The sequence below is a fragment of the Thamnophis elegans genome, chromosome Z (assembly GCF_009769535.1).
Source record: "Thamnophis elegans isolate rThaEle1 chromosome Z, rThaEle1.pri, whole genome shotgun sequence".
NCBI classification, from domain to species: Eukaryota; Metazoa; Chordata; class Lepidosauria; order Squamata; family Colubridae; genus Thamnophis; species Thamnophis elegans.
In genome coordinates this window covers 6476485-6500242 of record NC_045558.1, presented here as the reverse complement: position 1 = coordinate 6500242, position 23758 = coordinate 6476485, and the positions used below count along the sequence as shown (strand labels likewise).

At 43.1% G+C, this 23758-nt stretch overlaps 1 protein-coding gene across 1 annotated transcript in view; it reads left to right on the top strand.

Annotated features, from left to right (window-relative positions):
* The window catches only part of LOC116522581 (corticotropin-releasing factor receptor 2), a 122501-nt gene extending 104071 nt beyond the window's left edge, over positions 1 to 18430 (top strand). Inside the window, exons 9-12 of the mRNA XM_032237559.1 lie at positions 10874 to 10959; positions 13285 to 13420; positions 14986 to 15027; positions 18290 to 18430. Coding sequence (XP_032093450.1) covers positions 10874 to 10959; positions 13285 to 13420; positions 14986 to 15027; positions 18290 to 18430 — 405 coding nt within the window. The remainder of the gene's footprint in view (positions 1 to 10873; positions 10960 to 13284; positions 13421 to 14985; positions 15028 to 18289) is intronic.
* The last annotated feature ends 5328 nt before the right edge of the window (positions 18431 to 23758 follow it).

Here is a 23758-nt window from a genome sequence, read left to right as displayed (position 1 = left end):
CACAGCTAGATGAGGTGACTGCTTTGAAAATATGGGAAACGGTTTCCCCCTGACAAAACCCAGAATGCTCAGCTAGCAGATGAAGGGTGAGAAAGGCAGAGCAGAAGAAGGATGATAGTTGAAAAGAAGAAATAAGGGGTGAAGTGATAGCAGTAATCCTGTGTGAAGATGGAGGTTCGTTCCCCGAGCTTGTGGGTTGGTTTCCAAACGTTTCGTTACCAGGCTAAGTAACATCTTCGGTGGAGTTCAGGCAGGAGTGGGATTCAAAAATTGGTTCCTGCATCGTGGTGCAGGAGGCCGAGTAGGCTACGCCCATCATCGCCCGGTTGCTGGGAGGCGTGGCCATGCTGGGCGTGGCCTATTCGGCCTCCTGCACCATGGTGGGGTGGGATTTTCACCTTCCCCAGCCTCCAGAGGCTTTATTCAAGCCTCCGGGAGGACAAAAATGGCCTCCTCTGGGCTCTGGAACCCAGAAAAGGGCCCATTTTCAGACTTCCGGAAATACTGGGAGGCCCATTGTTCACCCCTCTCCAGGCTCCGGAGGATTTACCTGAGCCTCCGGGAGAGCAAAAATTCCTCCCCTGGGCTACGGAGGTGACCGGAGGGTGGAAACGGGCCCGGAACTTCTGGGAGGCCCATTTTTTGCCCTCCCAGAGCCTCCGCGCAGGCCCTGTACTTACCTGCATCCAAAATGAGCTTCATGGAGACTCCTGGAAGGGGAGGTGTGGGCGGGGCGGGGCCAGCCAGTCCTTGCAACTACAGCTTCGGCAAATCAGATGTAAAATTAGCATCCCATTTCCCCAAACAGGTATGAACCGGCTGAATCCCACCCTTGAGTTTAGGGGATGTCAGTGTTGGCGTCCTTCTGCTTATAAGGGCTCTGTGTGCCAGTAGGTCTTGTGATGGAAAGGCCAGGTCAGGTGAGACTCTTGTGATGGGTCAGGTCACGCTAGGTAAAGGTCTGATGTGACCCACCCCTCACAAGACCCCCTCACCTGCCCTGCCCTGATCCTCCCATCACAAGACCTACTGACTCCACGATGCCCACACCAAACCAATCCGCAAGCTTGGAGAACAGACCTCCACTCTCATCCTACACTCAAGCTAAAGTATTCCAATATTTGAGGGGCTGCCACAAAGAAGTGGGTTGGGGGGGTTCAACTTATTTTCCAAAGCACCAGAAGCCAAAAGAAGAAGCAACGGATGGAAACCAATCAAGGAGAGAAGCAACTTGGAATTAAGGAGAAACTTCCTAACAGTGAGATCAATTAATCAGTGGAACAGTTTGCTTTTAGAAGTTGTGGATGCTCCAACACTGGAGGCTTTTAAGAAGAGACTGGACTTGTCTGAAATGGTATAGGATCAACTGCTTGAGCAGTGGGTTGGACTAGAAGACCTCCAAGGTCTCTTCCAGCTCTATTCTGAATTGAATTGAAATCCTTGAGCTAAGTGACCTGCTGGAGCTCCCAAACTCTACTGTTACGTGATGTGAAGATTGCATTGATTTGTCTTTCTTGTTCTTCTTAATTTCACCCACTCCGTTTAATTGCTCCATTTTATCATATTATGAATTAAATGCAAAGTTACAGAGAATCCTTGACTTAGAAACACAATACTTGAGAGACCACCTACTGCCAATCACCTCCATTCGACCAATTAGATCTCACCGATTAGGCCTCCTCCGAGTTCCATCCGCCGGTCAATGTCGACTGGCAACCACGCGGAGGAGAGCCTTCTCTGTGGCTGCTCCGACCCTCTGGAACGAACTCCCCGTGGAGATTCGTACCCTCACCACCCTCCGGACCTTCCGCACAGCCCTTAAAAACTGGCTTTCCTGTCAGGCCTGGGGCTAAAGATTGCAACCCGCCTGAATGGTATGAATGTTGTGTTTTAATGATGTATTGTTCTATATGTTAAAAGTTTGTTTCCCCCCCCCTTTTTTAAGTTGTAAGCCGCCCTAAGTCCCCCCAGGGAAAAGGGCGGCATATAAATAAACTTAAATACTAAATACTAAATACTAAAATACAATTAGGTCCCGAATTACCATTGGTCAACAAGGGAGTTGTTAAATGAGCTGCATCCAATTTTGCAACCTTTTTTTTTGCCATATTGTTCAGTGAATCGTGCAGTTGTTAAGCACATCTGGATTCCCCCACTGACTTTGCTCGTCAGAGGTTGGTTGGGAAAGTTGCAAATCACAACCTGGGAGGCGGCCATCCGTCTTAAATATGCGCCAGATGCCAAATGTCCAACTTTTGACGGAACAACCATGGGGATGTTGCGATGGTGGTGTGCGCAGCTGCCTGGGGAATTCTGGGAGCCGAAGTCCACACAACTTAAAGTTGTAGAGATTGAGAAGCACAGCTCAGGTGTCTTCTCCTGCATCAAAATTCAGAGGAATCAATCTGTTTCCTCAAAGTCCATCTTTAGCTTAAATTGAGTATCAGAGACAAAACTTGTTTTAAACATGACTTGTTTTACAGGTAGCCTGAAGTTCTGTAGATATTTAGGTCATGGTTGTCCCAAAGATGCTTTTTCAGGAGGCAACAGGACTTCCTTGTTTGTTTGTTTTTTCTTTTGAAGATGTTTTGCTTCTCATCCAAGAAGCTTCTTCAGCTCAGACAGGATAGTGGGAAATGGAAGAATTTATATTTCTTGCAGACAGCTGGTCCATTTGCATCCTTTTAGAGGGTCATTGAAGCACTTAGAGGTTTAGCCCTTAGTGGCCTCAATGACTCTCTGAAAGAATGCAAATGGACAAGCTGTCTGCAAGAAATATAAATTCTTCCATTTCCCACTATCCTGTCAGAGCTGAAGAATCTTCTTGGATGAGAAGCAAAATATCTTCAAAGAAAAAACAAGAAAGTCCAGTTGCCTCCTGAGAAAAAAGCACCTTTGGGACAAAACTTAACAATTCCTTTAGTGACTGTTTAAAATTAGAATAGTATTGGGGGAGAAAATTACTTAGGGCCATTTTCCACACTTAGGAACATTTCAGCATCTCCATGGACACATGATGTAAATTCATATTCTTGGACAACTGATTCATTTTTGGTGCCTGGTACCATGGGGTCAATTTTTGCAACCTTCCAACACGCAAAGTCAATTGGGAATCTGGATTCTCATTAACAACCGTAACTTAACTACAGTGATTTTTATTTAACAACTGCGCCAAGAAAGATTGTAAAATGGGGGAGGAAACTTACTTAAGAATTGTCTCATTTAATAACAGAAATTTTGCACTCACTTGTGGTTGTAAGTTGAGGACTACCTGTGTTCTGATCTTTGTAGGCATGGAACCTGTAAAATTAAGAATATTTAAACCAAACAGAAGAAAAGAAGGCCTTCGTTTATCTAGGGATATATTTTCAGTCCAATACCTTTGGATATTTCAAAACAATTAAATTGGAAGTCTCAAAACAATGGCACAGAAAGTTGCTAATGGAATAACCAGATATGGTAGCTGTAAGGGGAATAACTTTTCTTCCAACAACACGTAAATTATTCAAAGCCCAAGAATCAAATCTTCTGCTGAGTAGTGTACAAAACTGCTCATACAAGGATAGCTCTACACCAGTGTTTCTCAACCTTGGCAACTTGAAGATGCAAATGCTGGCTGGGGAATTCTGGGAGTTGAAGTCTGGACATCTTCAAGTTGCCAAGGTTGAGAAACACTGCTCTATACTAAAAGGAATCAGCTTAATTTTCTCAAATCTTTGCTACTAGTTTCTCACTCAACTGCAAGTATGTTCCTTTGGTTAGAACTCAGGTGGATCTTTTGAGATCCATTTAAGACTGGGATCTACTGGCTTAAGGAAATACGTGGGAGTGAACTTTTGACCTGGTTCAGTGATGGCTAACTTTTTTGTCCTCGTGTGCTGAATGTACGCATGCCCACAACAGTGGTGGGATTCAGCCAGTCCGCACCTATTCGGGAGAACCGGTTGTTAACTTTCTAAGTAGTTTAGAGAACCGGTTGTTGGAAGAAATCTCCTCCCCCCCCCCCCACTTTACAGGGCTAATCCTGTAGGGAAGGCAGGAAGGGAACATTCTGCTGCTGTTTCTAGCCTCATCTTTATTGACCTGCTTACAGAAACTGCCTCTCTGGTTAACCCTTATTACCATTGTAACAGCTAAAGCGAAGCGTCCATCGACCTGAGTGACCTTGAGTTGGCCCCACCCACCCAGTCACATGACCACCGAGTCCCACCTACCCAGATGGTCATTAAGACAGAAAATTGGTTGTTAAATTATTTGAATCCCACCACTGGCTCACACCCATAATGCAATGTAACCCCTCCACACTTATGCAATAGCAATAGCAGTTAGACTTATATACCGCTTCATAGGGCTTTCAGCCCTCTCTAAGCGGTTTACAGAGTCAGCATATCGCGCCCCCCCCCCCCCCCAGTCTGGGTCCTCATTTCACCCACCTCGGAAGGATGGAAGGCTGAGTCAACCTTTAAGCCAGTGAGATTTGAACCGCTGAACTGCAGATAACAGTCAGCTGAAGTGGCTGCAATACTGCACCCTAACCACTGTGCCACCACACACACACACACACACACACATGCATGCATGCATGTGCCCCCCCTCATCCATTTTTGGCTTCCAGGTTGGTACAGGAGGCTTTCCAGGTCCAAAATGGGGTGCAGGGGGGGGCCTTGTGTGGCACCCCTGCATTCTGTTTTGGCCTGGAAGTCCTCCTGCACCAACCTGGCAAGTTCCCTCCCCCCCGCACATGCGTGGCAGATACCCAAAGAACAGCTGGCCAGGAAGAAGTGCGCCATGTATGCAGAGTGAAGCTGGGCTGGATTGACGGCTGGCGTGCCTGCAGAGAGTGCTCTGTGTGCCACCTGTAGCATGCCTTCCATAGGTTCACCATCACGGACCCAGTTACTCCGGAAGAATCTAATCATGTTTGATTTGGCTCAGTGTAGATTTACACCCCAGTCTACATAGTAGGCTTAGACCGAGGGGTGTCAAACTCAAGGCCCAAGGGCTGGATGCAGCCCACGGAACCTTTAGATCTGACCCCTGGGTCCGCCCCGCAACCAGCAAAAAGACCGGCTCACGGTGCTTCCGCCAGCAAAAATGGAGCCTGGCCAGGCCAGGGGCCGCCTCTCCGAGCTCCGTTTTCAGGGCTGCAGGAGGCCGTCGCGGCCAGAAACGAAGCCTTGATGAGTGATGTCGAGATGGTAATGCCCATCTTGGCCACACCCCTAGTGCCCCCCCCCCCTCATACCCTAGCCCTCCAAGGTCAAACACAACCCTGATGCGGCCCTCAATGAAATTGAGTTTGATATCCCTGGCTTAGACAGAGCATGGCATCTACCAAAGAGCTTGAGATCTTGATGTCTGTGGAAGGTCCTACAACAGGTCATATTTGTCCCAAGATGCATTTTCTAATAAGCAACTGGACTTTCTTTGAAAACGTTGCACTTCTCGTCCAAGAGGTTTTTTGGATAATAATCTTGAGATCTTGATAAGGAAATGAATAGAGCTAACGACTTACACCTCTGCTTGTGTATCTATCCTGAGGAAACCAAATACTCCATTCTCACACCTGGAGTGTGTCTAAGTATCATCCTTCATTCTGCTGATAGTGAGATTTGAAAATATTCTTTATTAGGACCTTGTGCGTATCTGCCAACTTAACAGTTCGAAAGCACGTAAAAAATGCAAGTAGAAAAATGGGAACCACTATCGGGCAGTGCAAAAGGCATCCATCCCCTCCCCCCCTTCCATATATAGAAGGTGGCAGAACTATATAGTTTTCCAAGCAGCTCCCTGCTATGAAAAAAGAGAACTCGCCTTATCACCATTTACAGGTAGCCCTCAACTTACAGCCATTCGTTTAATGACCGTTTGAAGTTGCAACAGCATTGAAAGAAGTGGCTTTTTTCACACTTAACGACCGTTGCAGCATCCTCATGGTCACATGGTTAAACTTCAAACACTTGGTCACTAGTTCATATTTATGGTGGTTCCAATGTCCCAGAGCCGTGTAATCATTTTTTTAAAAATATATTTTTTATTCTTTTTAAACAAAACAACACATACAAAACAAAGCAAGAGAAGAAAAAAGAACAACTTTCCTCCATTTCATCAAGCATGTCATTTGGTTACAAGTTTTTGTGCATCAATTCTTAAGCTTAGGATTATCATCACTGGTTTACATTAAACATAATTGAATATTTCACTGTCATTGAGCATTATGTGTTCAAATTACCATTAATATTCTTTCATTTGTAACACTCCTTATTTCCTTAAATTCATAATCATCTATCAAATAACAATGAGTCTTTAAAGTATTATAGTATCACTTATCTCTATGGAGAAAAAGCAAAGATTAAAACAAAAAATTCCCATTAATTTATAATATACATTCATATTTTCAATACATTCATATTTTCAATTGACCATAATGTCACCAATCATCCAGAATTCCAAGAATAGTTTCCCATTATTAATTATTAATCCATATAGTGGTTAAGTATTTCAATTCATGAATATATCAATTGTTCCTTACATCATCATTGATCTGTTTAATGTACGAAGATCTTTCTGATATAAAATGGTCACTACATACAATTATACCAAAGTATTCAAATCATCCCACTCTTATACATTTTTTGCAACTTTCTGACATATGGATTCTGTGGGGAAGCCACATTCACTTAACAAGTGAGTTACCAACTTAACAAGTGCAGCGATTCAGTTGGCAACTGTGGCAAGAAAATGGCAAAAACTATGGCAAAAACATCACTTAACAGCCGTCTCACTTAGCAACATAAATCCTGGGCTCAAATGTGATCACAAGTCAAGAACAACCTGTTAGTCCTTGCTTAATGACTGGTTGCTCAACGGCTATTCAAAGTTATGACTGCAGCGCATAGATACACCCCCCCAAGGTCACATGATCTCATTTCATTGCAGCATTTCCTGGTCATGTTACATAATTTATGTCATTCCCCCGCCCAAAAAAAAACTGGCCTTTATACAGCCAGTTTCTACCAAAACAAGCCTTTAGGAATGTATTGACTTACTTAACAGCAACTATAACTTCCATAATCCAGAGATGGTGGCAGAGATCGAGAGAGATTGTTGTTGTTGTTAGTTGCGAAGTCGTGTCCAAGCCATCGTGACCCCATGGACCACATTCCTCCAGGCCTTCCTTTCCTTTACCATCCTCTAGAGTCCATTTAAGCTCATGCCTACTGCTTCAGTGACTCCATCCAGCCATCTCATTCTCTGTCGTCTTTTGCCCTCCATCGTTCCCAGCATGAGGCTCTTCTCTAGGGAATCCTTCTTCCTTCTCATTAGGTGGCCAAAGTATTTGAGTTTCCTCTTCGGGATCTGGCCTTCTAAAGAGCAGTCAGGGTTGATCTCTAGGACTGACCGGTTGGATGGCCTTGCAGTCCAAGGGACTCAATGCAGGAGTCTTCTTCTCCAGCACCAGAATTCAAAGGCCTCCATTCTTTGGCCCTCAGCCTTCCTTATGGTCCAACCTTCACAGCCATCCATTGCAACTGGGAAAACCAGAGTCTTGACTAGACGCACTTTTGTTGGCAGGGTGATGTCTCTGCTTTTTAGTATGCTGTCTAGATTTGCCATCGCTTTCCTATATAAGGCGGCAATTTATCTCTCCTGGCCATAGCACTTATAAAATCCCCCTCCCCAAAAAACCCTTCTCATCCTTTTTAATCTTTACAGTGTGATTCAGTGAAGTTTGCCGGTTTGAAAGAGAGACTAACCCAAGGAGCATTGATGAACTTCACTCCAAGTGGAGAATCAGACCTACTTTATGGTCCGTGCGAAATAATATTTTTCTGTTTACTGCTCTCCTCTTTCACTCTAGCGATTCCCTCGCTGGCACTGGAAAGACGGGGGTTAATAACGGTACTTCAGCTCTGTCCGTTTACAAAAGAGACTTCTGTAGCTGCCAGGTGCCTCTGTCGAGGAAGCCCTAAAGGCATCTTTCTAAAAAGGATTTCTAAAATAGCTCCTTGATTGCAAAGAGCGAGCTCAGATATCTTTGCGGTCTTGATTTCCCCATCGACTCTCCTCTTGGGCTGAAGGAGACTGCAAGGGCACCAGGAAACAAGTTTTTACTCTTTCCAGTTATTCTGTTCTTTTTTTTTTTTTTTATTAAATGTTTTTTAGTTTTAGTTTAAAACGGGTACAGCATCTTTCTTAATATATCAATCAATTACAGATAATACAAAAAAAAGACAAAAACAACAATCAGAAAAACAAAACAAAATACAAGTGTCTATTATGAAAAAATAAGAAGTATACCAACTGGTTACAACATGTTTTGGTGCTTCTCTTCCGTTAGCTCCTATTAATTCAGATATCTTAACTCGAATATTTACCATATCAACATCATTATACCTCCAGTTTTAATTATTATGGTTATTTAAACATCCTTCATCCTTAGCTATGCTAAGGAATTAGTCCATAACACATGCTGGCAGTTCATTTACTTATTTGTAAAATCCTCTATTATCATCAAATCCTCATATTCTATTTTAGCTAAACATCCATAATATTCAATTATATCATATATCATAACATTTTCCCAGTATTGATTAACATTTGATTGTATGGATTTTATTTAGTTTTTTAATAGTGCTAATTATTATAGTTAATACTCTTTATGTATAATCTAAAGGTATTTTCTCATATCCAATTGTTAGTTATCATATCAACTCCACATTATATACATTACTATCAATATCAATTATTATTCAGCAATATCTGTTACACGAAAAAGCAATTAGATTTAACTAGTTTTCAATTATATTCATCAATCTATCAGCCAGTTCCAAATTATATATATTGCTATCCATATCAGTCATTATTCAGCTATATCTATTACAAATTGAAGTAATCCGATCTAGCTAATTTTAAATTGTATTGTCCCATCTGTCAGCCTGTGTCCCTCCAACGAGATTTCCTCCGTCCGATAACCATTCGTTGGATAAATTTACCAAATGTTTCCATAAGCAAATCCAAACAAAAATATTTCGGCACCTTTGGATTCTGAATGTCGGTGATGAAGTAATAACGTTGTCCTAGGCTTATAAAATTTCCCAAATTAACTTTAATTCTCAAGGGTGGATTCTCCATTCCTCCTGCACACTGTCTCTTTAAATGAATCGTCTTTATAGCTTCCCCCCTCCTTTCTTCCTCTGAGATAGACCAGACACCATTTCTCACATTTTCCATTTGTGTTTCAGGAACATTTAAGCATTCAACGATCTCAGTTTTAACTTCATATTTTAGAATCAATTGATCCAGTTTTCTTTCCAGTTTTTGGTAAGAATCAAAGAGTCCTCTACACGCAGAGAAAAGAGTCTGAAATGAAATCTTAGAGGTATTTTGGGACGCCATGATGTGTCGTAGTTAAAATAGAAGCTCAACCAGTTATTCTGTTCTGACGGAAGCTTCCTGAGACCATGAAACAAACTCCTTGTCCTGACAAAAAAACCCTTTGATTCATTTACTGTGAATTCTGCTCATTCACATACAGCAAAGTCTTTCCAGGGAGGATTTACAGTCACAGACCTTATCTGGCTTGGAGAGCTGACAGGCCGATATCTGCAAAATTTGGCAAGGAGTCTCGGAGAGTCACGAACCAATTAAATGAACTAATTGTCTCCTACAAACTCCACTCCCCTTTCACTCCTCTTTTATTTCTTCTGGGAGGGGCCATCCATCGTCCATCTATGGCCTTACTCCCAAGTCGACCCCTGTTCTTTAGCTGTTCCCTTCGTCTGGTAATTCTGTGCATGCGCACACTGGGAACAGGCTCCAGCTATTCCTCTGCCTCCCTGATGTCTGACTCTGAAGGCAACTGATAACTGGCATACGGCCCTGGCCCCTCTGTGCCCCCAACACAGAGCCCTCATCAGAGCCTTCCCCAGACTCCAGGACTGGCCCATGTTCCTCCCCAACCCTCCTCACTCTCTGAATCTGCTGCCAGCTTTGCTGGCCACTGGCAGGCTATAACATATTCTTCCCGTAAATCAGCGTTTCCCGAGTTTTCTGGCACCCAGACCTAATTTCATGGATGGAAGACATTTAAGTATACATTCACATAGTTGTTCTTCTATACATTTATTTTGCCCTCCCCTGCCCCCAGGAACACTTCACAGGCCTTTCAAACTCTCTGCATGCCCCTTTTTCATACCAAAAATAGGCGTGTAAAGGATTTGGGAGGCTTGCAGAGTGCTCCTGGAGGCCGGGGAGGGCAAAACCCTTTTTCTTTAAATTTACCTCTTCAAAATCTTGGTGTGTCTTATACTCCGGTGCGTCTTATAGTCCGAAAAACACAGTAATGACGTACGATTATCATTCCCTGTAATATCCATCCTTCAGACTGCCAATGCATCCCTGCCTCAAAAATCAGAAGGAACGGGCCCCAATTTCCTCAGCTACGAAAAGAAATCTTGAGCTATGCTTTGATCTCAAGGTGGAAAATAAAAATAGTTTCTATCCTTGGGCTGTCAGATTCTTAAACACAACCACAATCACAATCCATGCCCACTCAGAAACATCTGACTAGTTGTTATTATTTTCCCCCTAATTACTTGCATAGGGATTATTCTTTATACTATTTATGTTGTTTTTATTTTGTCATGGATTGCACCAGCGCGGCTAAAACCAATTTCGTTGTATACATGATGTACAATGACAATAAAGGCACTACTATACTACAATAGTTTAATTTCGGGAAAACTGTCGGGAAAACTGTCGCTTCGGTCTCTCTCTTGTGTGGACAGAGGCACAGAAAGATCATCTAGCTGCGCTTATTCCCTGCTGAAATTTGTTGATTTGGTTTTCTCTCTTTTTTCCCTTTTCACAGATAAATTTTGTGTTCCTGTTTAACATAGTTAGGATTCTAATGACGAAACTGAGAGCTTCAACCACCTCGGAAACCATACAGTACAGGTAAGAACACTATTAAAAGTGGACCTCGGCTTTTGAGATCAGAAATTATGTTGCTAAGGCAGGTGGTGGTTAAGTGAGTTGTGCCAAATTTCTGTTGTGACTTGTTGGCTGCCGGCACCTCTGGCAGCCGAATCAGATCAGGGCCAACATCGAGGCAACCTGATAGCTCTGAGGGGGAAGAGGGAATGGAGCTGTCAGAGAGAGACAGACAGAGGCAGAGGCTGGGCTGTCCATCAGCCCTCAGATGGAGAGTCAACAGCCCCCAGGTTTGGAGGTGGCTGACGAGGAAGAGGAGGAACAGGTGGGTCCGGTGCATGACACATGGATATGCAGGACACAGAGGAGAGCAGTGGAAATCTATGGGCCGGTCCTTGGGATGGAAGCGCCACCACTGCTAGCACAGCCCCACCCTAGCTCTGGGGATAAAAGGCAGGGGACAGAGATGAATAGGTATGGCAGACAACTCTTCATCTCCCTGCCAATCAGCCACTGATTGCTTGCACTTCTGAATCCTGTCTGGAAATTATCAGAATTCTTGGAATCTGGTGGGTTCCAGCCAGTACGCCCCGGTACGGGCCTCCGGGGGCATCTGGAAGCAGCGCCCACCATACTGCAACGGTGTTTTGGTGGCCCCGCCCGCCCGCCCACGTACCTTGCCTGTTTTTAAGCCAACCAGGCCATTTGCGCATGCGCAAACAGTATACGGCACCTGCGTGACCTCCGCTGAGCAGCTTGAGTGTTGCAGAGCGGTGATTGCGCATGCGCATGCAGCGCACATGCCCCAGGTGGGCACTCGGCCTTGTGGCAGCATACCGGTCGATCCGGAACCCACCACTGGTGTCTGTGTGTTCTGTTGGAAGAAAGTGAACACACCTTCTAGGACTTCCTTTGCAAGTGTGGGGGGAGAGAAAGAGAGACTCCTGGGGTGTTGGGGCCATTTCAGGGGGAAAGGGAGCGATATACTGCATCCAGTGTTGGTCACTGTAATATAAAAAAGATGTGGAGCCTCTAGAAAGAGTGCAGGGAAGAGCAACAAAGATGATTAGGGGACTGGAGGCTAAAACATATGAAGAACGGTTGCAGGAACTGGGGATGTCGAGTTTAATTAAAAGAAGGACCAGGGGAGACAGGATAGCAGTATTTGGGAGCCGGGTCAGAACAATCTCAGAACCTTTTTGTTGTCGCAGTCATTAAGCCAATCATCTCGGTTGTTAAGTTAATCACAGAATTGTTAAGCAAATCTGGTTTGTCGGGTTGACTTCGCTTGCTAATGGTGATAACATGATTCCAGGCATTCAGATTTTGACTGTGAGACCATGTGGACATTGCATCGGTCAGAAGTCTGAAAAATAGTCACATAGGTCATGTTTTCAGTGTTGTTGTAACTTCAAACACTAAATGAATGGTTGTAAATCAAGGAATACTTGTATGGTATGTTTTGGTTGCCACAAATTGATATAATATAATATATAATATAAAAAAGATGTGGAGACTCTAGAAACAGTGCAGAGAAGAACAACAAAGATGATTAGGGGACTTGGAGGCTAAAACATATGATGAACAGTTACAGGAATTGGGTACAGTGGTGGGTTGCAGGCGATACGCCCCAGTACGGGTGTACTGGTGCTTCCTGGGAGCACCAGGTACCCTTCCGGTACAGCGCTCCAGAGGGCCCACCTGCCCGCCCAAGCTCCTTACCTGTATTTGACCTCTTCTGCGCTTCCGCGTACGTGCATGGAGCATACAGCACCCGGGCGACGCTCCACCAAGCAGCTGGAGCATCGCGGAGGCGTCGCAGGAGGTAAGGACGCATGCACATACTGCCCCATGTCCTGCGCGCGTGCATGTGGGGGATTCCTGCCCCTGTTGCACCGTACCGGTTGCACCGGGATCCGGAACCCACCACTGGTCTAGTAGTTTAATAAAAAGAAGGACACAGGGAGACATGGGAGCAATCTTCCAGTATTTGAGGGGTTCCTACAAAGACAAAGGAGTCATACTATTCTCCAAATAGCAAAAGCACTTAGACTTATATACCATTTCTTAATGCTTGGCAGCCCTCTCTAAGCGTTTTGCAGTGTCAGCCTATTGCCCCTAACAATCTCATTTTACCCACCTCGGAAGGATGGAAGAGCGAGTCAACCTTGAGACTGGTGAGGATCGAACTGCTGGCAGTTGGCAGAGTTAGCCTGCAATACTGCATTCTAACCACTGCCACCAGGGCTCTTCAAAGTACCCGAATGTAGGACAAGAAGCAAGGGATGGGGTTTTTGTCAATGACGGTCATCCTGGAGCAACACTTGATCTCTGACTTCTCCTTAACAGGAAGGCGGTGAAAGCAACATTGGTCCTCCTGCCGCTTCTTGGAATTACCTACATGCTGTTTTTTGTCAATCCAGGAGAAGATGACATATCCCAGATCTTTTTCATCTACTTCAATTCCTTCTTGCAATCTTTTCAGGTAGGTGTGCGAAATCAGGGAGTGAGTATCAAGATCGCATCAAGTTAGTATCGCTTTATAAAGCCCTGGTAAGACCACAGCTGGAATATTGCATCCAGTTTTGGTCACCGTGATATGAAAAAGACGTTGAGACTCTAGAAAGAGTGCAGAGAAGAGCAACGAAAATGATTAGGGGACTGGAGGCTAAAACATATGAAGAACGGTTGCAGGAATTGGGTAGGTCTAGTTTAATGAAAAGAAGGACCAAGGGTAGCATGATAGCAGCATTTCCAATATCTGGGGGGCTACCATAAAGAGATGGGGGTCAAACTGGAGGTGAAATCTAGCAGGTTCTGATAATTTCTGGAGAACTGGTAGCAGAAATTTTGAGTAGTTTGGAGAACCGGTAGTGGAAATTTTGAGTAGTTTGGAGAATTGGTAGTGGAAATTTTGAGTAGTTTGGAGAACAGATAGTGAAAATTTTGAGTCGTTCAGAGAACCGGTAGTGGAAATTTTGAGTAGTTTGGAGAACAGGTAGTGGAAATTTTGAGTAGTTTGGAGAACCAGTAGTGGAAGTTTTGAGTAGTTTGGAGACCCAGTAGTGGAAATTTTGAGTAGTTTGGAGAACTGGCAAATGCTATCTATGGCTGACCCCCAGAGTGGGGTGGGAATGGAGATTTTGCAGTATCCTTCCCGTGCCATGCCCACCAAGCCACATCTATAGATCCGGTAATGAAAAAATTGAACTTCACCATTGGGTCAACCTATTCCCCCAAACACCTGGAGGCAAGACAAGAAGCAATGGATGGGAGCTAATCAAGAAGAATCCAACATAGAATTAAGCAGAAATTGCCTAACAATGAGAATCATTAATCAATGGAATGACTCGTCTCCAGAAGTTATGAATCCTCCATCACTGGAGGATTTCATGAAGAGATCAGACAGCCACTTTGTCTAAAATGATATAGGATCTCCTGCTTGAACTAGAAGACCTCCAAGGTTCCTTCCAACTCTTTTATGTCTGAAGGAGTGGATCTCCAAAATTCTGTTGAGCATTCATTCCAAAAACTGGACCTCTGTATATAAAGATCTAGTTTATAATTTCCGTCCCTATCATCAATATTTGAAATGTATCACTTGGACTAGTTTCTTGCATCTAAAATCCTGCATGGATAATAGAGAGTAAAATTGTAATTAAAAGAAGGCAGGCAAATTCACACACTGAGCTTCCTCATATCTATAGATCAGTGTTTTTCAATCTTAAAAAGTTAAAAATGTGTGGACTTCACAGCTGGCCTGGGGAATTCCGGGAATTGAAGTTGGCGTATCCTCAGTGTGCCAAATTTGAGAAACACCACTGTAAACCATCACTAGATTTAAATTTAAACAAGCTTGTGAGAATTTTAAACTTCTCTGAAACTGCCCGGTTGGGAGACATAACTATTATACTTATTATGGGGCTACATCTTAAGATGTAAAAGCTTGCATCTAAACTGCACACAAGTGCTCCGTTCATATAAATGTTTTCTCTCTTTTTTTTACCTTGAGGTGGGGAAATCTACTTAATATTTCTCCTTCTTTCCTAGGGTTTTTTCGTGTCTGTGTTTTACTGCTTCTTAAATAGTGAGGTAAGTTGCATTATCTCTTGTTTTTATTAAACCAAGGGGAATTGTTTGCGGTGAAATGAAAACTGTTCCAAATTGCAACAAACAACATGTGAATTATTAGATATATTTATTCTCCAATCGCCCCAAGAAGAGCACTGTTAATTTTATATAGTGAAGACTGAAATGAAAGATAAGTGGAAAATGAGTTATCATCTGCTATAGGAAGGGGAAAATTCCAGTATAATGGGCTGATTCCAATATCTTCCCTCAGAACCACATTTGTGGGATTATTCGTTTTCTCTTTTTAATATAAATATATATTAAATATAAGTATTGTAATATAGTATTTATATTATTTTTAATCTATCTTTATATTAAAAAAGAAAATGGTACTTTTAATAAAAGTATATTTATATCATATGTAATATAAGTACCTTTTATTAAGATTATCATTATATAAAATACAAATGAAACAAGGAAGGGGAAAAACTGTGGGATGAAGAGGAAAATGAATAAGAAAAAAACACATTGACTTCCAACATTTTTCAATGCAGTAAAATGCAAAATAAAATTACAGCCTCAAGTTTTTTATTTTTTCATATTTAGTCAATACTAGTATGTACCAGTAAATATTGCTATAACCACAAAGTAGATCAGAAAACCTAATTTTGAGATTTCATTTTCTTCTATCTTCAGGCTAAAATCTAGAAGTGGTTTCTAGGAACAAAATTAGATATATTATTTATTCTCTGATTAAAAGAATTGCAGGTAGTCCTTGACCAATACTGAGCCCAAATTTCTGCTGCTAAGCAAGGTAATTGTTAATAGGTTTTGCCACATTTTATAACCTTTCTTGCCAAATGACTGCAATTGTTGTTGGTAACACGGTTGTTAAGTTGTTAAGGCTTCCCCGTTCACTTTGCTTGTCAGAAAGTCACAAAAGAGGATCACGCGATCCCGGAACACTGCAACTGTCATAAGTACATGCCAGTTGCCAAGCATTCTAATTTTGATCATGTGACCATGGGGACGCTGCAATGGTTGTCAGTGTGAATCACACTTTTTCCAGTTCCGTAATAGAATGAATGGTGTCGAAATGAACGGTTGTAAGACAAGGACTACCAGTAATTCTCTGGTAACTCCATCATTTTGGGGGGGATTAATTACCATATTTTTCAGAGTATAAGATGCACTTTCCTCCTCCCTAAAAAGTGGGTGAAAATGTCTGTGCATCTTACACAGCGAATGTTGCTGAAGTCCCGCCCATTCACCGACCCCCACCCACCAGCTGTTTTCGGCCTCTGTGCATCGCATTTTTGTCCTCCGTGTGTCACATTTTCGGCCTCCACATGTTCCAGGCTGCAGGGATCACCACAGCACATCGCCACCGATCGCCACCTCCGCACATTGTGTTTTCAGCCTTCGTGCATCATGTTTTGACCTGTTCCAGGCTGTGGGGATTGCCACAGCACATCACTGTCAATTGTCACCTCCACGCGTTACGTTTTGGCTTCCGCATGCCCCATTTTTGGCATCTCCACGTCATGTTTACAGCCAGTTCCAGGCGGCGGAGATCGGTATCCACGGGAATCCTCACCGCCTGGAACGAGCTGAAAACCTGACACATAGAGGCCAAATGTGGACTGTTCAGAGGCCAAAAATGCGATGCACGGAGGTGATGATGTGCTGTGGTAATCCCGGCAGCCTGGAACAGGCCAAACACATGATGCACAGAGGCTGAAAATGTGACGTGCAGAGGCAGTGATGGGCTTTGACGATCCCTGCCGCCTGGAACAGCTGATTGGCAGTATTTGAGAGGCCAATCCAACAGCCAATCAGCTGCTTGTGCTGAATCAGGCTGCAATAAGATGCTGAAGCTGACCAGGCTGTTTGCTGTTTGCTGCAAGGATGCTAGCCAGATGAATACTGATGGATGCTGGTAGGCAGAGGCAGAATTTCTTTTCCTTGTTTTCCTCCCCAAAAACTAATGTGCGTCTTACACTCCGGAGTGTCTTATACTCTGAAAAATATGGTATTTTCCACTAGCAGTCCTGTCAGCTTCAGGAAGCAGTCAGTAATGCGGAGTTTCTGACCAGCAAGGATAAATTCCAGATCCATTGTTCACACTTGCTTTAAAGCAGGGGTGTCAAACACAAGGCCCACAGGTCTTTCTTCCGACCCATGGGGTGTCTAGATCTGACCTGTGGGGCCATCCTGGAAACAGCAAAGGACTGGACCGTGGTGCCTCTGCCAGCGAAAACGGAGCTCGGGAGGACCGCGTGTGGCCCTCCCAAGTTCCGTTTTTGGCCGCGACGGCCTCCTGCAACCCTCTGCCAGCAAAAATGGAGCTTGGGTTGGGGTTAGTTTTTACTGGCAGAGCATTAGGGCCGCTACAGGCACCCCTGACATTGAGTGTCACCTCACTGGCCATGCCCACCCAGCCCCCAAGGTCAAACACAACCCTGATACGGCCCTCAATGAAACCAAGTTTGACACTCACGTTTCAAAAGGTGGCCCAGATTTGGTGTGAAAGTCATAAATTTGAGGATGATAGAAATGGCCATTGAGGGAGGGGGGGTTCCTCTTGAAATGGGACGCAGCAGGATCCCATCTTGGAATCTCCTCAGATCCCTCAAGATTTGGAGGAAAATTCAGTACAAGATGCATACATGTACAGATAGTCCTCAACTTATAACCCTTCATTTAGGGGGCGTTTAAAGTTTCAGCAGCACTGAGAAAAGTGACTTATGACCATTTTTCACACTTATACGACCATTTCAGCATCCCCATGGTTACATGATCAACATTCAGACACTTGGCAGCTGACTCATAGCGTCCCGGGATCACGTGATCCCCTTTTTTTGATCTTCTAACCAGCAAAGGCCAAACGGGGAAGCCAGATTCATTTTAACAACCGTGTTACTGACTTAACAACAGCAGCGATTCACTTAACAACTGCGGCGAGGAAGGTCGTAAAATGGGGCACAACTCACTTCACACAATTTCTGTCTCGCTTAGCAAATAGAAATTTTGGGTTCAAATTTTGGGTCGTAAATAACGCAAGGATACCTGAACATATAGAAATCTTAGCGGGCCTTGTTTTTAAAAAAAAATATTGGCAAACCTGAATTGACATGAAGGGAGGAAACTGAGGGGAATGGATGTTGGCGTATTCGCCCTTTTTTATTAAGGTGACTAAAATGATTTATTGTCAGAGAAGCATCTCTGGATCTACCCCATAATAGGACCACTAACCAGGTTACTCTCTTATTTTCCTTTCCAGGTGCGTTCTGCAGTTCGAAAAAGGTGGCATCGTTGGCAGGACCACCACTCTCTCAGGGTGCGCGTGGCCCGTGCCATGTCCATGCCCACCTCTCCAACGAGGATTAGCTTTCATAGTATAAAACAAACCGCAGCTGTGTGAACAAGCCCGAAGCTCCTTGATCTACCTGGAACAGTTTTTTTTTTCCTCCCAACCTTGGTTGCTTTAAGACAAGTGGACTTCAACTCCCAGAATTCCCCAGCCGGTGTAGGAGAGGAAGTTCACTCAAGCTGGCTGGGGTGTTCTGGGATTCGAAGTCCACAAATCCCTGTTGGAGAACTCTGGGAGCTGAAGTCCATCCAGGCTGGCTGGAGAATTCTGGGAATTGAAGTCCACCCAAACTGGCTGGGAAATTCTGGGAACTGAACTTTACTCACTGGCTGGGGAATTCTGGGATTTGAAGTCCACTCAAACTGGCTGGGGAATTCTGGGAATTGAAGTCCACATGTCTTAAAAGTTTCCAAGGTTGAGAATCACTGGTCTGGTGAGAGCTATTTCCCCTTGTGGTTTTCTCCCCTCCCTTTTGAACCTATATTTCCGTCCCATTTTTAATGCCCCAAAAAAGAAACGGGTTTATTTCTCCAGGAAAAAAAAAAAAAACACTTTTGCTTTGATATGATGCTCTTCTTTTCAGAGGAACTGCAGTTTGTTTTTTTAACATGGGCAGATGCAAAATTGGAAAGGAATATCCGCGAGAAATCTTCCCTTGTCGTCCAGAATCCTAATTCTTCGGCTGGAAAGAATGACCAAGTGAGACACTGCTTGGAAAAAATGTGTAGCTGGTATCAAAAAGTCAAGATGATAGCTAGAAAAATGCAATCGTGAAGCCCTGCCTCTTTTTAAAAACCACCATTTTTTTTCCAATTTATATCCTGTCTTTGTTGTGCATCTCAAGTCACCCTAACATCCTTTCCTCTGATTTTCCCTACAACTACCCTGCGAGATGGGCTGAGCTGAGAGAGAGCGGGAGGGCGTGGCACCCAGCCAGCTTTCGAGCCTAAGGCGGGACTAGAACTCAAATGTCTCCTGCTGATTGGTCCAAAGTCACCTGGCTGGTTTTGTGCCTAGGGTAGAACTGGAATTCGCAACCTTCCAATTTCTAGGCCAGCTGTAACCACTTCACCAAATCTCACCTCAACTTTTCCCTTTTCCCTCCAATACCTTTCAAAAGGAACTAATAAAACAATATTTATTTATATTATATTTATGATATAGATTTTCTCCCTTCTGTTTAATCATTTTGTTGAGTCCATTTTTACACCCACCCACCCCCCCAAAAAAAGACTCATACACATAAGGTGATTCGCAGAGACTGCCCTGCAGTTTTCTTAGCAAAATTTTACAGAAGTGGTTTGCCATTGTCTCCTTCCTAGGGCTGAGAGAGTGACTGACTCAAGCTCACCCAGATGGCTCTCCGCATAAAGCAGAACTAAAACTCACTGTCTTCTAGTTTCTAGCCTTTAACCAGTCCATCAAACTGGCTCTCCAATTTGTGACTTCCATATTTTTCAGGAATTTTTTTGTTCTCCTCCTGAATGGAGCCTATCTTGGTTGCTTTGTGCTTTTATTTGCCTGGACTAAATGCAGATTTTAGCATGCAGAATCTGCCAATCTTGGGCCCAAAGGAACAGATAAATACGTATATTTTATTCTGTTTTTTAATGAATAAAGAATCCGTGTCTCTAGTTTCACTGAGCTGGGGAATCTATTCTTCAGAAGGCTCCAATATATGTTTACTCAAAAGTAAAAGAAGAAGAAAAAGATGACAGGGGATTAAATTTGTCATTTTTAGGATGATAAAAGAACAGCCTTTTTTTTTTTTTTTAGTGAGCACCAGAGATTAGATTTATAGACTTTGCTAAACTGTGGTTTGTGTTGGGTGGTTCATAACAGCCTGCTAATAGAAAAGCGAGAAAGATTACACAATGGCTTTGCATAATGTTGAATTAAATATACATATATATATTCTAGAGGGGAGTTTTTGCAATATTCTTGGCAATAGAACTGAAGTAGCTTGCTATGGTTTCCCACTCTACAGGTAATCCTCAACTTACGATCACTTGTTTAGTGACTACTTGAAGTTACAAAATGTTATTTACAATCAGTTCTTACATTTGCAACCATCACATTTACTTAACAACCGCAGCGGGGGTGGGTGGGTGGGGTTGTAAAATTGGACACGACTCACTTAACAACCATCTTGTTTAGCGACATGTTTCAGACCCAATTTTGGTCATAAGTTAAGGACTACCTGTACCTCTTGATTTCCCTGGTGATGTGTTATTGAAATACTCTCTGGCTTGGTTTCTATAACTGGTTAAGTTTAGTTAAATCTATGCTGAATCCAGTTTTAACTTCTAATGGGATGCAGAATAACAGAAGAAGAGAATTGGAAGGGAACTTGGAGATCTTCTAGTCCAACCCCCTGTTCAAGCAGGAGATCCTATACAATTTTAGATAAGTGGTCAATCTCTTCTTGAAAACCTCCAGTGTTGGAGCACCCACAACTTCTGGAGGCAAGTTGTTCCACTGATTAATTGTTCTAACTGCCAGGTCATTTCTCCTTAGTTCCAGGTTGCTTCTCCCCTTGATTAGTTTCCATCCATTGCTCCTTTTCCTGCCTTCAGGTGCTTGCAAAAAAAAAAAACCCTTGCAAACACACATGAATGCTGCTGAGATTGCTGTGATTGTTGGTTTGTTTTGTTGTTGCTTAGAGTTACACTCCTGCCACCTTTTTTGTATAATAAAAGTGTTTTTGAGTTATTGTAGCGGATATGATTAGCCCTTGTTTTGGTTAGATAGACCTATTTTGAAAGTTCATGCATCAGTTTGCAATTCTCTGTTTGTAAACAGGGAATTTAGTGTTAAGAGTGTTTTGCTGAGACGCTTGTGTAAAAAAAAAAAAACTTTTTTTTTTTTTGAAGGGTTGTGACATTATTTGAAATCAGCCAAAGAGAAAATTGGGTCAGGTGCATTGGTGGGATGCAACCGTTTTTAACAACCGGTTCGGTGAGTGCACGCTTCGCATATAACTTGCATGCTTTACACACGCGTGCACCTAACATTCCAAAACTGCCCATTTTAAACTTAGAAACGTATCTTCTGTGTCAGTGCCACTGAGTAAAACAGCTGACGCACAACAATCTGTGCCACGCAAATCAGCTGAGCTAAAAAAAAAAAACCAGGGAAATATAGGACAGGAAATTGAGGGGTGGGGCCAACTGTTCACCATAACTACCAGTTCGCCTGAACTGGTCCAAACCAGCTGAATCCGACCCCTGGTCAGATGGCTTAAGAAGCATTTTCTGTAGGCGCCAAAAAGAAAGTCAACATGGGGCTGCAACCACATGGTATAAGCCAGGGATCTCCACACTTGGCAACTTTAAGACTTGTGGACTTCAACTCCCAGAATTCCTCAGTCAGCCATGGCTGACTGAGGAATTCTGGGAACTGAAGTCCACAAGACTTAAAGTTGCCATGTTTAGAGCTGCTTAGTATAAGCTTTATCTGTCAGCCATTTTGACTTTTATGACCCCCCTCCTTTCCCATACAGGGGACCCTATTTTTAGGAAATATTAGCAGTCTTTAATAGAAAGGTAGATTTCTAAAAAACATCTGCTTTTTCAATATTCCTTGACTCTGTGGGGGCAAAAACATAGTTGAGCTTCAGTCTGTGTGATTTATATAAGGACATCCATTTCCACCTTTGGAAACAGATTTTTTTAGGCTAGACTGCAAATTTGCCTGAATAAACTATGTTCGTATTTAATAGCCAAAATTCAAAAGGAATCTGATTGCCCCCTTTTCAACTAAAGATTTATTCAAAAGCAGAAACTTTCATCAGATGCATAGTTGTTGATATTTCTCAAACTTGGGCATTTTAAGATGAAGGGACTTCAATTCCCAGAATTCATTTCCCCTTCCCATGGCTGATTGGGGAAGAGGAAGTCCATAACATGCAGACTGGGGGATTCTGGGAGTTGGAGTCTGGCTGGGGAATTCTGGGAAATGAAGTCCACACATCTTTAAGTTGCCTCGTTTGAAAACACTCGACTAGTTTGAGGTGAGATTTAAAATGGGAGGGGATGGATATGTGGCCTTGTAACAGTCATTGTTCTGGTTTTTGAGCCCCAGCCTCAAAAATTACAGTTTCGTTTTATAAAGGGAAACTTTGTACTAAAAAATTATTCAAAATGAAGGAAACGATGAACGGCAACTTGGTTCCAAAAGTTGTGTTACCCTGGAATGATCTAGTTAGGCTCTCCAAGAATTTTTATGTTGATGTTGAAATACGGTGTAAATATTTTCAAAAATAAACACTTTTACGTTTCTGGATTTCGAGGTCTGTGTGATTAATTTTGGGGAAGGAAAAGGAATCAGTTCTGATTATCACCCCCTCCAGAATTCAGTACAGGGATCCCAATGATTCGTTTTCCCAGTTAGGAATGGTTTAGGGCAGGTAAGTCCTCGACTTACAATCATAATGGAACCTGACCAGGTGTGAAATCCAGCAGGTTCTGACAGGTTCTGGAGAACCAGTAGCTGAAATTTCGAGTAGTTCGAAGAACTGGCTGGCCCCAGAGGGGTGGGAATGGAGATTTTGCAGTATCCTTCCCCTGCCACGCCCATCAAGCCACGCCCATAGAACCAGTAGTAAAAGAATTTGAATTTCATCACTGAGCCTGACTATCTTAAGTCATGATGGTTGTAAATCTGCTCGTTAGGCAAGGTGATACTCATAAAATGGCCTCTGGTCATACATTTAGTGACCGTTTAAACTAACAATGGCACTGAAAAAGGTGACATGACTGTTTTTAACACAACTATTGTAGCATCCCCAAGTTCACATGATCAAAATTTGGGAACTTTGCAACTGACTCATATTTATGACGGTTGCAGTGTTCTGGGTCACGTGATCCAGAGGTGTTATTCAGCAGGTTCTGAACAGTTCTGGGGAACCGGTAGCGGAAAGTTGGAGTAGTTCGGAGAATTGGTAAATACCACCTCTGGCTGGCCAGGCCCCCATCTATTCTCTGCCTCCGGAGTCCGAGTTGATCAGGAAGAAATGGGGATTTTACAGGAACCTTCCCCTACCAGGCCTACCAAGCCACACCCACAGAACCGGTAGTAAAAAAAATTGAATTCCATCACTGACGTGATCCCCTTTTGCGACCTTCTGTCAATGTCAGTGGAGAAGCAGATTCATCTAACTATCTTGTTACTAATTGAACTTAATTGAATTAAATCCAACTTTCCTTTCCATAGAGGGTCACAGGGAATAGAGACAATCCCCAAATTACAATCACAACAAAGCCTGTCCTTAAATAGCTATAATAGATATGACCATAATGGTCATAAATCAGACCACCTACATCACTGACTAGATTTTGTGATTTTTTTTTTGCAGCAGTCATTAAGCAAATACCGCAG